General features: G+C 34.3%; 1 protein-coding gene across 1 annotated transcript in view; it reads right to left on the bottom strand.

Moving 5' to 3' along the window:
• DNAH8 (dynein axonemal heavy chain 8) overlaps positions 1-19,110 on the bottom strand; it is a 339,355-nt gene that overhangs the window by 202,676 nt on the left and 117,569 nt on the right. The window contains exons 30-35 of the mRNA XM_011354823.2: positions 17,382-17,486; positions 13,246-13,359; positions 11,820-11,882; positions 7,650-7,750; positions 4,602-4,739; positions 4,189-4,429 (exon numbers count right to left, since the gene is read on the bottom strand). Of these exons, the coding sequence (XP_011353125.2) occupies positions 4,189-4,429; positions 4,602-4,739; positions 7,650-7,750; positions 11,820-11,882; positions 13,246-13,359; positions 17,382-17,486 (762 nt within the window). The remainder of the gene's footprint in view (positions 1-4,188; positions 4,430-4,601; positions 4,740-7,649; positions 7,751-11,819; positions 11,883-13,245; positions 13,360-17,381; positions 17,487-19,110) is intronic.

The raw sequence follows: 19,110 nt of genomic DNA, 5'->3' as shown, positions 1-19,110 counted from the left end.
TTAGAAAAAGAGAGAAAGACAGAGTATAGGTATACTATGATCAAGTGGGATGGATGGCTTCACTGGTGAATGGATAAAATAAAATGAGACACATCTATATGCTGCCTATAAGAGACTCGCTTCAGATATAGAATGAATACACACAAACTGAAAGCGAAGAGAATGAAAGTTACTCCATGCAAATGGAACCAAAAGAAATCTGGATTAACTATACTTACATCAGACAAAACAGACTGGACTGAGAAACAAAGAAGGTCATTACATAATGATAACACGGTAAACCAACAAGAGGATATAACATTTGTAAATATCTATGCACTCGACACAGGAGCACCCAAATATGTAAAGCAAATATTAACAGACCTGAATGAAGAAATACGCAGCAATACAATAACAGTAGGGGACTTTAATACTCCACTTTCATCATTGGATACACCATCCAGACAGAATATCAATAAGGAAACATTGGCCCTAAACAACATGTTAGATCAGATGGATTTAAGAGCATATGCAGAGCATTCCATTTAAAAGCAACAGAATAAAAACTCCAATAGACACCACATCACACACCAATCAGAATGGCTATTCTCAAAAAGTCAACAAATAACATATATGGCCAAGGATGTGGAGAAAAGGGAACACTTGTGCATTGTTGGTAGAACTGCAAATTGGTGCAGCCACTATGAAAAATAGTATGGAAATTGCTCTAAAAACTAAAAATAGATCTACCACATGACCCAGCAATTCCACTCTTGAGTATTTATCAAAGGAAAATAAATACAATAATTCGAAAAGATATATGTATCCTTATATTCACTGAAGCATTATTTGCAATAGCTAAGATATGGAAGCAATCTAGGTGTCTATCAATAGATGAATGGATAAAGATGTGATATATACCTAGAGGGTAAAGTTATGCTACGTGAAATAAGACAGACAGAGAAAGACAAATACAATACGGTATTTATAAAATCTAAAAAAAAAAAAAAATGAGCAAACAAAACAGGCTATAGAAATAGAGAACAAAGGGATGGTTGCCAGAGGGGAAGGGGGTGGGAGGATAGGCGAAAAAGGTGAAGGGGAATAGAGTTAATAATATTGTGATGTTTGCATGGTGACAGATGATTACTAGAATTAGTGGAGTAATCACATTGTAAGGTATAAAAATGTCAAATCACTATATTGTACACTTGAAACTAATATAACTAGTATAATATTGTATACTAACTATAGATAGATGAGAGAGAGAAAGATGAAAGATAGATAGATAGATAGATAGATAGATAGATAGATAGATAGATAGATAGATAGAAGATAGATAGACAGACAGACAGACAGACAGACAGATAGATAGATGGATGGATGTAACAGAATACACATATTCTCAGTGCACATGAAACATTTTCCAGGCTAAAGTACATGTTAGGCCGCAAAACAAGTTCTAATAAATTTAAGGAGACTGAAATCATGTCAAGCATCTGTTCTGACTATAAAAGTATAAAACTAGAAATCAATTACAAAAAAAAGACACAAAAGCTCACAAATATGTAGAGATTAAACAACATGCTACTGAACCACCAACGGGTCAAAGAAGAAATCAAAAGAAAGATTTAAAAATATCTTGAGACAAATGAAAATGGACATACAACATACCAAAAGTTATGAAATGCAGAAAAAGCAGTTCTAAGATTGAAGTTCATAATGATAATTGTTAACATTAAGAAACAAGACATATCTCAAATTAACAATCTAACTTTACACTTTAAAGAAGTAGAAACAGAAGAACGAGCAAAGCCGAAAGTTAGTAGAAGAAAGAAAATAACAAAGATCAGAGTGGAAATAAATGAAATAGAAACTAAAAAGATGATAGAAAAGTTCAAGAAAATGAAGAGCTGGTATTTGAAAAGATAAACAAGATAGACAAACCTTCAGCTAGACTCACCAAAAAAAAAAAAAAAGATAACTCAAATATACACAATCAGAAGTGAAAGAGGAAACATTACAACTGATACCATAGAAATACAAAGGATCATATGTGGTGACTATGAACAATTATACTCACAAGAATTCGACAATCTAGAAGAAATTAATAAGTTCCTAGAAACATTACCTACAAAGATTGAATTTTAAAGAAAGAGAACATATGAACAGGCCAATCACTAGTAAGAAGATTGGATCAGTTATTAGAACTTCCCAAAAACAAAAAATCCAGGCAGGACCAGATGGCTTCACTGGTGAATTCTACCAAACATTTAAAGAAGAATTAATACCAACCGTCTCAAACTCTTCCAAGAAATAGGAGAAGAGGGAATACTTCCAAACTCATTTCATGAGCTCAGCATTACCCTGATACAAAAACCAGAGAAGAATACCACAAAAGAAAATTACAGGCCACTATCTCTGGTGAATATAAGTGTAAAATCCTCGACAATATATTAGCAGATCAAATTCATCAATACACGAAAAAGATCATACACCATGATCAAATGTGATTTATTCCAAGGATGCAAGGATGTTTTAATATCCACAAATCAATCAATGTGGTACCCCACATTAACACAATAAAGGATAAAAATCATATGATCACCTCAATAAATGCAGAAAAAGCATCTGACAGAATTCAACATTCATTCACGATAAAAACCTCTCAGTAAAGAGGCTATAAGGGAACATGCCTCAACATAAGAAAGGCCATATATGACAAACAGCTAACATCATACCCAATGGTAAAAAACTGAAAGCTTTTCTTATAACATCAGGAATAAGATGAAGATAACATTTTTTTTTTCCCAACATAGTATTGGAAGTCCTAGCCAGAGCAAATAGGCAAGAAAGAAATAAAGTCATCCAAATTGGAAAGGAAGGAGAAAATTTGTCTGTTGGCAGATGACATGATCTTACATATAGAAAACCCTAAAGACTCCACCAAAAAACTGGTAGAACTAATCAATGAATTCAGTAAAGTTTCGGAATACAAAATCAATATACAAAAATCAGTTGCATTTCTATACACTAATAACAAACTATCAGAATAAGAAATTATGAAAACAATGCCATTTACAAGTGCATCAAAAACAATAAACTAGAAAGTGAAAGACCTGTACAATGAAAACAATAAGACACTGATAAAAGAAATTGAGGAATACACAAATAAATAGATAGTCCATGTTTATGAATTAGAAAAATATTGTTAAAATGTCCACACTACCCAAAGCAATCGACAGATTCAATGCAATCCCTATCAAAATTCCAATGTCATGTTTCATAGATATAGAAGAAACAATACTAAAATTTGTATGGAACCACAAAAGATCCTATACAGCCAAAACAATCTTGAGAAAAAAGAACAAAGCTGGAGGCACCATGCTTCCTGACTGCAAACTGTATTACAAAGCTATAGTAATCAAAAAGTATGGTATCGGCATAAAAACAAACATATAGATCAAATGGAACAGAATAGAGAGCCCAGAAATAAACCCATGCATATATGGTTAATTAATTTATGACAAAGGAGCCAGGAACAAACGGCAGTGAAAGGATAGTCTCTTCAATAAATGGTATTGGGAATAATGAACAGCACATGCAAAAGAATGAAACTGGAGCATTACTTTACACCATACACAAAAATTGAGTCAAAATGGATTAAAGATGTGAACATAAGCTCTGAAACCATAAAATTCCTACAACACACATAGGTGGTAAGCTCCTTGACAGTAATCTTGGCAGTGATTTTTCAGCAATGATTTTTGAAATCGAAAGCCAAGGCAACAAAAGCAAAAATAAACAAGTGGAACTACATCAATCTAAAAAGTTTCTGCACAGCAAAGGAAACCATCAACAAAATGAAAAGGCAGCCTACCAAGTAGGAGAAAATATCTGCAAATCATAAATCAGATAAAGGTTTAATATGCAAAATATATAAAAAACTTATATAACTCAATAGCAAAAACATAGATAATCCAATTAAAAAAAAACAAGCAGAGAATCTGAATAGATATTTTTCCAAAGAAGGCATACACATGGCCAACATTTACATGAAAAGGTGCTCAATATCACTAATCATCAGGGAAATGCAAATCAAAACCACAATGAGATATCACCTCGCACTTATTAGAATGGCTAACGTCACAAATACAAGAAATAATAAGTGTTGAGGATGTGGAAAAAAGGCACCCTTGTGCACTGTACCTCAATGTCATCCTTATTTTTAAGGAGTGGTGCTTCCATAATATTTCTAAGACAAAAAGAATCAGATTCCACATCAAATGGAGTTCCAGTTAACTCAGAGATTCGATCCCAGTGTCTCTGTTTCATTGCTTTATTGGTCATCATTTCCAGTAGAGGACATGACTCGCTGAAATCATCAATTCTTTTTTTCAGATCCAAGAATGCTTGCCAATCTTTAAGTCCTTTTGGAAGTTTACGACATCTTTCAGGAAAAAAAAGAAAAAAGAAAAATTTATTTCATCTGCACATTTCTTTGAAGAAGTCGTTATGCATTTATAGCAATTATCAGAGGATAAATTCATTAGTGAAATACCTATAGGATCCTAAGACGATAAGCACTATAAAAAGATAAGCTTAATTCCATTGAAACTCACCTGTTTTGAAAATCCTGCAGTTCTGCATTAATTTTTTCAATGTCTACATCTCCCCAAAGTATTTCATAATAACCACTAATATTGCCCATTACAGTATCATACAGTCCATACAGCTTCTGCAGCAAATTGAGTTCCTTCCTGGGAAATCAAAAAATTAAGTCATTACATAATGTATATTTTTAAAATAAATACCATTATTGGATAAGCAGAATTCATCCAATCAAATACTTCATACATTATGTGTAGAACATCGTATAGACACCAACATGCTTACAACCCTATCGGTTTCCAAACAAAGACTTTATAAAAGCTCCATAAATGATATCAAGTTTATAGCTCTCAAATGTTCCAAATCATAGAATGACTTGATATTAACAAATGGTTTGATTATTATTACCACACTAAATATTGCAAACAATGTAACCAAACTTCATAACAAGATGAAAGCTAAAGCTAAGATTTTATTTGATTTTTTTCTTTCAAATGCAAGCTGGATTTTTATGAGAACATCTGCCTTTTAAGTCTGACATTAAACATCACTTTCCTACTAAAATTTTTCCCTCATGTGCCCAAATGGAGTTTTATCCAGAGCAAGAATAAAAGATGGGATTCCAGGTTTAAGAAAAGCAAAAGTTTTTTACTGTGTAAAACACCAAAAATTGACCACTCGGCAGTTTTTGAATTCTTCCAGGAATTCCTCAACTGTTAGCACAGTATGAGTGTCCAATACACCCAATTTTAGTTTTTGAGTTTATTTCTTATGTAGTGCTAACCATTTGTAAGGACTGATATTCACAACTGTTTTATTACAGGTAATGCAGAGACCAAAGCTAAAATTTGCTTATGTTTTTAATGGAGTAAAATTCATTTTATTTTTCAATTACCAAATGAGCATACTGGCCCTTTTTATAAATCTAAGACACATTCTGGAATCCTAGTTATCTTGTTTTTCCATTTCTTGTTTCATTTTGCTAATTCATCATCCAAGGGATTATTTCATTATTAATCACTGATTATTCCCTACTGTGCTAAAAATGACTAAAATAATAAGAAAAGGGAAGAACAATGGAATCTCTAAGGATGATGCAATAATGAAATATATCCCTATTGCACCATCCTCCAGGTTTCTTATTGTGCTGCCCAAAGAATAACATCATCTTTCAAGAAAGTATTTAAAAAGTGCTCTGGAGATATCATTTTTGTAATCTTTTAATTTTTTGTTTATTTAGCTTTCACTTAATATAGTTAAGAAATCAATTTTTTCATTTTCTACCTAAAACAGCAGGGAAGAAAATTGACAAAGGAAGGTACTTCCTAAGTATTAAACATAAAAGAGAAGGCAGCACTCTAGATTCTAATTTTGATAGTGAAACTAATTGTCTAAGCGAAATCTCAGACTATGAGTCTTTAGATGACCATGATCTAGATGAATTTTATTAAACTCATTAATTTATGAGTGAATAATGTATTTGAATAGAGGCAAGGGCTTCTCCATGCAATATTTTGCAACAAGAGCCAAGACTGTACCATTTTGTGAAAAAGATAAATGACAATGTTCTTTCATTATTTATAATGTTTATGTAAGTTTTATTTGATACATTCCTTAATAAGACACATGTTGAAGACAGATGTGTATTCAAAGGAAATGGATGATACAGAAATGAAAAAAATTGTTGAATTGATCATTCAACCCTAAAAGTAAAGATTTTTATATTTATACTGCAAAGATGACAATCTTTCATTCAACAAAATTATGAATGTCTCAGTTTTCAACAGTCTTAAGTTTTAACAATGCAAGTGCAAGAAAAAAAAGTAATTATAAGCTAGAAGCAAATGGAAATGAATTTGAAATCTGGAATTTCAAATTTTACAGGATGGGTATGCTCCAGGTTCATGCGTGACAGCATTCAAAGGTCAATCTCCATTTCATGTATATATATTTTCAAACCAGGAGATTATGGAGTAAAAGTTTGAGTTTTCACTACTTAAGTTCCTACTAAATTTTCTAATAAAATTGCTTCTGTAAATTATTCATGAATTAAAATATAAAAAAATAAAAAGGGTCCATTGGTCTAAATGGTAAATAAAAATGATTATTTTTCTTAGAACACTGAACATTAAAATATATCGAGTCTCAGACTGAGTATGTAAAAGAATTAACTAGAGAATTTATAAAAATTTAGATTTCCTGAGACCCAATCCCAGAGATTCTGATTCAGTAAGTCAGGGGCAAGGACCAGACATATGCAATTCTAACACAATTGGTCACGGCGTTAAGCTTGGTGAATGACTACTTTAGAAAAAAGAATACAAACCATCCAACCTAAGTGGCTGAAGCATTAATTTATCTTCAGACAATTTCATGTCTATTTTGTCATGACATTTTCATGCCGTGACTTTGAAAGAAGCCTCCCTCTCTCTCTCTCTCTCTCTCTCTCTCTCTATATATATATATATATATATATATATATATTTCTTTTTTAGCCAAGATCCTAACTAACCACGACTGCTGTTTTAATTTTGCCCTGGAGGAAAGTTATATTTAAAATTCTATTAAAGGATACTTGTTTAAATCCTAGATCCACTGTTTAAAACAAATTGTTACTGTTTAAAAATCAATTACGTTCCTTGGCCTTCAATCTATGTCTACCCAATGGGGAAGAAGACTTAGCATAAATGCAGCAAGAAGGGATTGACAGCTGAGGATGGCTATTCCTTTAAATAAACAAAAGTCATCCAAAACTGCAGTGCTTCTGCACAATCATTAACATTATTCAAAAATGGTGAAAAGAAAAAAAATAAAGCACAGGCTAAAAATAGGCCATGAATGCCCAGAATTTTTGTAATGTATTTTCTACTATTCTACAACATTTCTTTTGTGTATAGAGACTATGTATACAATGGGTCAGGAATAGCCAGGAATAGGGGGAAATTTTAGGAGTGTTGCAAAGGAGGCCCTTCTCCATATAATAAAGGATTTATGAAGACATGATTCTTTAAGTAGACAGTATTTAATTATTTCATGTAACATACAATTTCTAAACTTACCTGACTTTGTGTAAAACCTCATAGTCAGTCACAGGCAATCCAAAAAGTTGTTCACCCGATGAATATGTAACAAATTTCCTCCACAGATCATCAAAATTGGCCTATAAAGGGTTTTTGAATTGTAGTAAAATATAATTAATTCACTCCCCATTAAAGTGGAATTTATTATAATCGGAATACATTGAAGTTTATTTAATACTATGTATGAAGCAAGTATTTGTGAAGCAAATTTATACTGATATCAAGCTATTAGAGAAACAGTTAAGCACTTAGGAAAATTAAATTTCAAGCATTCTAAAAGTATCTATTTTATATCAGATTATTTCCTTAATAAAATTAAGTGGTCCCCAGAAAACCTACAGTTTAAGTTCCTATAAATATGTCTGAATGTAATAAAACTGCATTTCAAAAATTCTATAATTCAGGCTTTATCATTAATTTAAACTGGTCATCTCTACTACAGGGTTCAAATGAGTGAAGTGTTAGCATAGTCTACCCAACCCTGTTTTCTCTATAAGCAATAAAGAGTCTATAAAATGAAGGATCCCATTTTAATACCATTTGAGTTCATTTTAACAGTTTAAATCAGCAAAGTTAATGCACATGTCTTTTGAATTGGAATTTGAATCTTCTATAGTTAGAATGCTAAGAATTAAAGCACAAAAGCCAATAGAAATAATCCGCCTGTAACTAGATATGTGGGCTCTACTTAAATGGTGTAACATATCAGTAAGAATCCTAAATTCTCAGCCCTAGAAAATATATGGCATCAAAATGCTCAGATAGCGACATAGATCTGACAGACATATTAGCATATTTTACAGGAGCCAAATCAAGAAGGTGTGAAGAAGACACTGGAGGAACTCCAATGAACTCTTCATTCCTAGAGGGCAAGGACCAAATTTTGCACTTTTTATACTTCTTAGTGGTTACTCAATATACTTACTGAACAAAGAGTTTATGGGACTGTGTGAACATTAGCAAAGGAGAAATGAAAACATCAAAGTTAGCATGCATTAAAATAATGACGTTTAAAATCTTGTTAATGTGGTGAAGACTATTAATGGATGCCGATCACTCGCCCCTTGTTCTATTTGGGTCCCAAATAATATAAATAGACCCACAGTGCCAGACAAACGAGGAACAAAATATCAGCTTTATCAACAGGCCAGCAAGTTGGGTCTGCAAATCTGACCCCAAGTCACATATCCAGCCAGATGCATAGTAAACAGCCTGCTTGGCTCACACCCCCAGGCATAAGTAGAACAGAAGATACAAGAAGGCAAGAGATGGACCCTGCATTACCTTTTCAACAAAGTGACCACTCCCTTGATAAAAGGGTGACACATTAAAGTCCCAGTTGCTGACCACTGAATTGGTAACTCTTGAGGGAAAGACAAGGAAGTGAGTCTACCTTCAAAATATACCCAGGTTCCAACTGCTTCTCATCTCCAACGCCACCACTCTAGTCCAAGTTATATAACTTCTCATGTGGATTATTGCAATAGCCTCCTACTTAGTCCCCCTGCTTCTACCCTTGACTACCAATAATCTATTCTTAACACAGTAGTGAGGGTGATTCACTGAAAACACAAATAAGATCATGTTACTCTTCTCACTCAGAGTCAAAGCCAGTGCCCTTCCCGAGGCTGGCAAGGCTTCTACAGTCTGTCCCCTCCTTATCTTCTGGTCTTACTGCTATTACTCTCTCCCTGATCATTCTGCTCCAGCCATACTGACCCCCTTGTTGCTTCTCACATATGCTCTTACTCAAGGACTTTGCACTTGTTCTTCCCTCTGCCTGCAAAGCTGCTCCTCCAGATATCTGCCTGGCTCATTCCCATACTCCTCTAGGTCTCTACTCAAATATCACCTTCTCAAGGAGGCCTTCTCTGCAGAACCTATTTTAAATTTCACTTCCACTTCACATACACACTGCCCAGCAGTCTATGGTCCCTTCCTGCTATTTTTTGTCCTTGGCATTTATCACCATCCAACATTACTATCTCTTCTCATTGTATATCTTGTTTTTATTACTGAGGGGTTCCACTGGCAGCCACCAGGTGAGTAGGTCAGTTTTAGTCCTGGCTCCTCCAGAGAGGCAAGCCATTCACTGAGACTTCAGATCCAAACCTGAGGACTTCAGGTAACAAAAGACTTCAGAGCCTCCCCCAGGGTCCAGCAAAAGTTCTGGCAAGGGTGATGGGAGGAGCTGGTTTTAGTCCAAAAGTGACTGTCATAGTTCTGGGGAGAGAAGAATGCTCACAATAACTAGACTTTTTGTCTGAGGACATCACATTTAAGTGAAAGGCTCATGCCTGCTGCAACCCAGGAAAACCCTTGTCAACACATGCAACCTACTTAATAAAAATCCACAAGAGTTACTGGGCTAGACTTACCCTCCCTGGAATCAGGAGGCAGAGACACTGGGCTCTGTGACAGATTATTTTGTCTACTTAGTTTGCACTAGTTTATTCCACTAAGGACCAGCAGCAATTCCTGATTGTTCCAATGATCCTGGAACCAAACTCTTTTTATCCGAGTATAGATTTTTCTATTTTAAAATACTCAAATCAAGGGAAAGACTTGATTTGAAAGTTAGATACCATATGATAAATTCCAGTCGGTTATGGTGGGAAAAGCCTGAACTACTCCCATCACTCTCAGGAGAACCTGCAACTTGAGAGATCCCGTCTAACTTGTTGAACCTTTTTGGCAAAAGGGTGCATAGAACCAGCCTAAACCATCCATGGAACTTACATATAAAGCAATGAGAACAAAATTACTAACTCCACTCCTCCATTTATTTGCTTGGGGTGAATAACCCAATTATCAAATGAGTATAAACAGAGAAAGAAATTAGAAATGGGTAAAGAAAAAAGTCAAGTCTAGAAGGGGACACAGAACAGAGATTGTTACTGTACTTTAAGAAGGAAAGACAGTTTTAAAAGTGTTAATTGAAAAGACTTGATAAACAGTAAAACGTTAAAAGTAGAGAAAAAGGTTGATCTAAGAAAAGACAAGGGACAAAGTAAAGGGCCCCCAAGGACAAGAAGCAGGACACATCTCTCTGAAATTCAAATCACAGATCCTAAGTTTCCTCTGTAAATTTGAAAACAAGATCGTCTGTTCAAAAAAAAATCCCAAATCTACTCCTTTTCTCATATTTGTTATTAAGTAAATACCTCTATTTTCATCTATTTGCCTAAGTTGTAAATCTTAATTTTTTGCTCCCAATCCAGGCTCCAAGCCTATCCAGCCAGTCTCTATTAAACCCATGATATCTATCCAGTTTTCTTTATTCCAAGTGCCACTTGCTTGGTCTCAATCTTTACAATTTCTTGTATTACTGAAACTCCCATCCGTCCAACCATCCTCGCTCCAAACCACCTTCACACTACTGCCAGATAAATCTTTTAAAAATATGATTGTTTTAAGGATCCAAACCTGACCATATCATTTCCTACTTAGAGCTCTCCAACCCTCAGGATAGACTATGAACTCCTTAGCATAACCTCCCTACCAGGTTTTAGCAGCTTAGAGGTAAGAATCATTTCTTAATCACCTTTCTATTGACCAAGTCATATAGCGGGCATCTGATAAATATTTTTTAATGACTAAGAATGCAAGAAGGATAGGGGACATAAAGATAACATGAACATATCGTACAGCCACCGCAGGAAACAGGAGAAAGAACAGAAACAAATCACGAAATTGCCTGATACTCCTGAAGAGCTAGCTTACATAGGAATTCATGAATCTGCAAAACGTTCATCCAAATGAGTGTGTGACTTTTCTCTAGGTGTGCTCAGCAACCTGAGTGTAGGAAAAAATGGTGAATGGTCGGCCTGATCCAATGAGTATTGTAAGGTCTGAGGTAGGACAAAGGAGCAGAGAAGTTTCAAGTGATGGATACAGAAGAAAGAAAATTAGTGGATACAGAGGGAAGACAGGGAAATCATTTGTCAACATTTAAAATCTTATTTGATATATTTTGTTATTCTATAAGTATTTCTCACTTTACATACAAATGAGATGCTTAGAATTAGTTTTATTATCTAAAAATACAGAGAGATTCTGTGGAAAAGAACATGGAGGGACACAGAAAAAGGAATCAATTACATTATTTAGCAGATTAGAATACAATTAAAATCTGTAATGTAGTTTTACCTGAAATATCTGTAGCCTGTTGCTAGCTTCTTGAGGTGGTATATTTGGAACCATGGGCCCTTCCTGTAATAAATAATACAATCTCCATTTTAATTCCTAATCATATGTATTTATTAATTTATTGGGTTTATCTATTATTTCCTTTTAAAAAAATATTATTTTTAATTTAAATGGTCTAATTTTGTCTTATACATGAAGTTTTCATTTATTTTTTCTAACAGCTGTATTAAGATATAATTCACATATTATACAATCCGTCATTTAAGATGAACAATTCAAAAAAAGAAAAAAGAAAATGTACAATTCAATGGTTTTGTGTAATGGAGTTGTGTAACCATGACCACAATCATTTTAGAACATTTGCATCACTCCATCTTCCATTAATTTTTAAAGGACCTTGATATAGCTAATAAAAAGTGTGACAAAATTTCATCCTGTACGAGGTCTGTACCACCAGAGCTCTGTTTCATTTCATTTATGATTATAAATGATGATGCTGTGGTTGTGTATCAGAATAACTGATATAATTATTTATTCTATCCTGAGAATAGCCTCCTTTCACTAATTCTTCAACCCAATATGGAAATAGAGACACGAATAGGGTGAAAATTTGAAAGAAGCAATAGGCAGTCTCTGGTGGCATGAGCCACAAAATAGTTGCCAAAAGGACCCCAGATAGTCTGTACGATCATGAATATTATGGATGGGCAAAACAATAGGCCAGATTCTTGGTATAATAGAATGACTGGGCAATAAAATGTTGACTAATCCAACTAAAAGAGATAAGTTTAGTACATGTCAAAAAAAGTGTTATATAAGTAGCACTAAGGGCATAAATGTCTTATGAAGCTAGATCCCTTTTCTCTAAGAGCTCTCTAAGCGTTGGTGACCACTAAAAGAAAGAATATTCTAGGGGAATATATCCAACTTCTGAGTTTAACATCGAGGAGGCCGACCATTATCAGTGATTATACCAAGATGAGTAGTTTATGGGGATAACCAAGTATGACTTTAATTATTTATCTTCAGTGAAACTTTTCTCTAAGAGCTCTCTAAGCGTTGGTGAAAAAGAAATCAGTTGCATAATGCCATGGTATTACAGCATTTATAGTTTCTTAGAGCCTTTTAACAACTATATAACATTTTCAACTATGAGAATTCTGGCCCTGAGAAAGGGCAAAACCAGACCCTTTGCTCCTTACGTGATCTTCAAAGTTCTTGCTCCTTTTAATAGTTAAATCTTCTAACTCCATAAAACATGCTTGAAAGAGTAGCTATTCTCTTTTTTGATAGCTATGAATATGTAAATACAGCCTCTTACATACAATGTATGAATCACAGTATAGTTCTCAGGGTTCATTCCTTTCATTTAATATAAACATACCAGCAAACATTTTAACACACAGCATGCAAATATTTAAATTACCGTCTCATATGCGTCTGCAAAATTCATTACATCCTCACGAAAAACTTCCACAGACTCTAGCAGATTACTTTTAAATTGTGGCTGCACTTGAACTAGTTCATCTTGTACAGAAACCTAGAATAAAAAAGAATACTCAATATGAGAGTGAAAATAATGTATTAAACGAAAACGACAATTCTATTCCAGCAAGGCTGTTATCCCACAGATGTTCTGTATGAACAAAGATGTCTCTGCAATGTTGTTTGTTTAAAAAATAAATAAATAAAATAAACATCACAAATGTACCAACAGGAGATTCAAATCATTCTAGTTCATGACCCAGGAGGCAAAGCCATCTTCTCTAACTGCAGTTAGGAAAGCTTCCTGTCTGATCCATTTCAGGCCATCACTGTGGCCAGGGAAACAATTACTTCTACAGGCCCGGTCTGCGTCACCTGCTGTCTCTAGGGCCAGGCCAAGGTCTGCAGTTAGCAATCCCTAGTAGGTTCACATGATTGTACTGGTTGAAGCTATTCCCTGAAAGAAAGTGATATTACTCTGGGTATAAAAAAATAATAGCAAATGCCCTCCACAATGGTCTTCAAAGCTTAAACCTTCAATCATAATACCTAGCACCTAATTCATGCTTACTATCTGCCAGGCTCTTTATGTATGTTAACCTATTTAATCTTCACAACAACTCTGTGTGGCAAATATGACTATTATACCCATTTTACAGGTGAGAAAACTAAGGCATAGAGAGGGTAAGTAATTTATTCAAGGTTCTAGCACGAGTACAAGGAAGGTCAAGATTCAAAACTTGGCAGTGGGGTTCTAAGGTCCCTGCTCTTAATTGCTCTCAACGATAGCATCTGTCTTGATTAGAACATATACTACTTTAAGCTTAATAGTGATTTTAGTATTGAACTATCTCTCTCTACTAGAGGATAGGTTAGTGGCTTCAACACTAAAAGTTGGAAAGAAAGAATAACTCACATGGTTTTTTTCCATTGAACAAGAGAAAGCTGGGCTTCACCAAATCTCAATGGAGGATTCCCCATTTCTTTCCTAAGAGTCACTCTCCTGACTAACCAGCAAGCATTTTTCAAAACAAGCAATTAGTCAACACTTAACATGAATATAAATAAACATGAATATTGAAAATATTTTATATACATTATCTCAAGTGAGCCTCATAACTGCATATAAAAAATTCCTAAAATATTTCTAAATGACCCCATGAAGAAATTTAAAAACAAAGGTATTAACTTGCATAAGATCACCCAACTGGGGGACAGCAAAGATGGAGTCACAGTTATGACCTCAATTTCAAGCTCTGTGTCCCTGCTACTATGCCTTGCTTTAATCTCAGGGACAAATCTTTCCATAAACAAGAAATGATAAGCCACTGTTAATTAATATTCAACAAAAATTTTTCAGTTGAATTAAAGAATCTGTGTTCTCCCTTGGAGTTCATTTTTCATGTTTAACTTGTGGTGTGTAAATATTTACCTGGTTCAAAAATGCTTAGAGAGTGGCGTAAGGAAATTTCACTTTGGGTGATGAACGCACAATGCAATGTACATATGACATATTATTGAATTGTACACCTGAAACCTATTGATTTTATTAAACAATGTCACCGCAATAATTTTAATAAACACAAACACACACCAAATAACTTAAAAATGCTTAGGGAGAAATATATACTTATAATTTCATACATTAATAGGAAAAAGATCTCAAATCAGTAACTAATCATCCACCTTAACAAACGCGGCAAAAAAGAACAAAATAAAACCATAGAAGCAGAGGAAAACATAATTTAAAAAACAGGGCACAAATAAATGATATAGAGAACAGACTAACAACAGAGAAAATCCAATAAACCTGAAGTTTCACCTTTGAAAAGATCAACAAAATTGAGAAACCTTTACCTAGGCTACCAAGAATAAAGGAGAAAGAGTTCAAATTACTAAAATTAAGAATGAAAGAGGGGATATCACTACCTACCTTACAGAAATAAAAAGGACTATAAGGACACAATCAACAGAGTAAACAGGCAACTACAGAATGAGAGAAAATAACTGCAAATCATGTATGTAATAAAATGTTAATATCCAGAATATATAAAGAACTCCTACAATTCAGCAACAAAGAAACAATCCAATTAAAAAATAGATAAATGACTTGAATAGACATTTCTCCAAAGAAGATACACAAGTGGTCAATAAGCATATGAAAAGATGCTCAACATCATGTATCATTAGGGAAATGCAAATCTAAACCACAATTAGATACCACCTCACCCATTAGGATGCCTATTATCAAGGAAACAGAAAACAAGTGTTGGCAAGGATGTGGGAAAATTGGAACTGTGTGCTCTGTTGGTGAGAATGTAAAATGGTGCAGCAGCAATGGAAAATAACATGGCAGTCCTCAAAAAATTAAAAATAGAATTACTATATGATCCAGAATTCTATTCCTGGTAGATATCAGAAAAAAAAATGAAAGCAGGGACTCAAAAAGATAGTCATATACCCATGTTCATAGCAATATTATTCATAATATCCAAAAGGTGAAAGCAACCCAAGTGTTCACTGATAGATGAATGAATAAATGAAATGTGGTATATACTAATAATGGAATATTATTCAGACTTGACAAGGAAGGAAATTCTGACACAGGCTACAACATGGATGAACCGTGAAGACGTCATGCTAACTGAAATATGCCAGTCACAAAAGGTCAAATATTGTATGATTCCACTAAGATACACAGAGTAGTCGAATGCATAGAGAGAGCAAGTGGAATGACAGGGGCTGACGGAAGGGAGAAAGAGGAGTTGTTAGTTAATGGGTATAGAGTTACAATTTTACATGATGAAGAAGTTCTGGAGATTGATTGCACAACAATGAGAATATACTTACCACTACTGAACTACATACATTTAAAAATTGTTAAGATGATAAATTTTATGTTATGTGTATTTTACCACAATTAAAAAAAAAAAAAGCAGTACAAAGCTACAGTAATCAAGACAATATGGTACTGGTAAAGGAACAGACATACAGATCAAGAGAAGAGAATTGAGAGTCCAGAAATAAACCCTTCCATTTATGGTCAGCTGATTTTCAACAAGGGTGCCAAGATAATTCATTGGTGAAAGGATAATCTTTTCAAGAAATGTCACTGAGACAACTGGATATTCACATGCTTTTTTTTGTTGGACCTAAAATTCAAAACATATACAAAACTTAACTCAAAACGTATCAGAGACCTAAATGTCAGGGCTAAAATTATAAAACTCCCTTAAGAAAACATAGTAGTAAATCTTCGTGGCCCTAGATTACACAACGGTTCCCTAGAAATGGTACCAAAAATTCAATGAAAGAAAAATTAGACAAATTGGACCTCGCCAAATAAAAACTTTTTTACTTCAGGAGACAGCATTGAGAAAGTGAAAAGACAACTCACAGAGTGACAAAAAGAAATATTTGCAAATCCTTTAATAAGGGACTTTTATCCAGAATATGTAAAGAACTCTTACTACAACTCAAAAATAGACAACCAAATTTTTAAAACAAGCAAAGGATTTAAATTCACGTTTCTCCAAAGAAAATATACAAATGGCCAATAAGTACATGAAAAAAGTCTCAAAGTCATTAGTCCTGAAGAAAATAAAGTATTGGTATATTTGACGATACAGATAAACCTTGAAAACCTTCTGGTAAGTGAAAGAAGCCAGTCGCAAAAGACTACGTGTTGTATGATTCTATCTATATAATGTGTTCAGAAAAGGCAAATACATAGAGACAGAAAGTAGATTACTGGTTGCCAGTGGCTGTGGTGAGGGGGAAAATAAGGAGTAATTGCTAATGGGTATGGTATTTCTTTGGAGGTGATGAAAATGTTTTAACAATAAATAGTGATAGTGTTTGTGCAACTCTATGAATACAGTGAAAATCACTGAATTGTATACATTGAAATGGTAAATTTTATGGTATGTGCATTATATCTCAATAAAGCTATTAAAATAATATATATTAGGTTTTTAAAAAGTATGAAATGTATTTTTCTGGAGACAGAAAGTAAGTCATTATAAGATAAGAATTAAATAAGAACTTATAAAGAAAAAATAAGAAGTTTGTACTTACAGCTTTGCTCTGCAATTTGTTGAAAGAATATCTCAAGGTATCAACTGCTTCTGATTCCTCTTTGGTTACTTCAACTTCAAATCTGTTTAAAATAGCATAGGCTTCCTGTGGGGTGAAGGTGGAGTTCAGAAACATCACAAGGAAAGCAATTGCCAAATGATTTAGATGCCTTCTAGAAACACATTCCTATGTCATAGAAGAAGAGAGCATATTCCAGAAGAGTTGTTTCCAAAATAAAACATGTATATGAAGCACTTCTAGGTTCTCACTGACATCAGCATTGATGCTACAGTCAAGCCCTGAAATCTGCATTTAATAAGTGTGTAGGTGATTCTGATGGAAATGTGGACAGATCATATTGAGAGACTATCCTAGAAAATATCCCTAGAATCATTTTCTACCTCTCTCTCTTCCTTCATCTTGTGTCAACACCTCACAAAATATTTTCTCATGCTCTATTAAAATATGGGCTGGCTATATAAAGAATGGAATGAAATGAAGATGCAGGAGATACTCTGAAAAAAAGAAACTTGTATGATTAAAGCAATGGACTGGCAATTGGCTTTACCAAAAGAATTTATGCTAAAGAATTGAGCTTCTGCAGTCAGAAAACCAATGATATGATAATTTGTTAAATCTTGAGGAATGAGTCGGCATCCCAAATTCCCAAATACTAAGATTGTAAAAAGTTGTAAAGGTATAAAGTTCATTAGCTACCAAAGAGTATAAACTCTAAATGAGTTCAAGAAAGTAATGCTTAATTATGAGCACTGGGTGCCAAAAGGAGGCAGTGGAAGTGCCAATTCTCCAGGTATTACAGACAATAAATGATTTCATTGTCTATAGAGAATTTAAAAAGTAGTAATAAAATAGATTAAGAGTCTGATTTCTATTGTCACTATAAGCCAGAAATTTTAAAAATTAGTTGTAAAATACTAAACAAAATAATGGCCTCCCCAAAGTTGTCCACATCCTAATCTCCAGAATCTGTGAATATGTTATCTTACATGGCAAAAGGGACTTGGCAAGTATGATTAAGTTAAAGAACTTAATTATTGGTGTGTGACATCAGAAGCATGGCAGAGTGAGAGATGTCCCCAGATCTCTACCCTTTAAATAACAATAAGTTGAACATCTAAAACTCAACAAATAACACCCAACGTGCACACAAGCATGTCTGAGCCAGGGATATGCACATAAGAGCTACCAGATGTCAGAACTGCAGGAGTCTGGTGGTAGATTGGGAGGTACAAAGAAGCTGCCTCTTACAGTAGGAGCTCCCTGCAGGAGGAGGAGGAGAGAGAAGTTGTGGCGGGTTCCCTGAACATCCCTGCCTGAGAGATCTGTGAGCTCCAAGCAGAGGCAAAGTCCATAGATCAGGGCATAAAGTAAAGCATGAATAGCAGAGAAGCAATAGCTGATTATTACTAGCTCCAGTTGCAAAACGCAAGGCTGAGCTACAACAACCCCATCCTCCAACCAGAGGCCTCCCCTCACCATATTCTCTAAGATAAAATACTGCGGAGCCCCACCGGTATTTGAGCTAATGCTACCAAAACTGTCGCTGACATTGACAGGGACTGAAACTGAGGGTAGCGAGCGTGATTAAATATCTACCAGAAAACTAAAAAGGCATTATTTAGGCTTTATATAAAGCAAGGATCCAAAATGCTTAGATGCCACCTACTGGAAACCAAAAGAAAAACACCTTCTTTGCAATAGGCTAAAG

This window comes from Pteropus vampyrus, unplaced genomic scaffold (assembly GCF_000151845.1).
Source record: "Pteropus vampyrus isolate Shadow unplaced genomic scaffold, Pvam_2.0 Scaffold18, whole genome shotgun sequence".
Lineage (NCBI taxonomy): Eukaryota > Metazoa > Chordata > Mammalia > Chiroptera > Pteropodidae > Pteropus > Pteropus vampyrus.
Note: the sequence above shows the minus strand (reverse complement) of the source record. Positions and strands in the feature narration are given on the sequence as shown.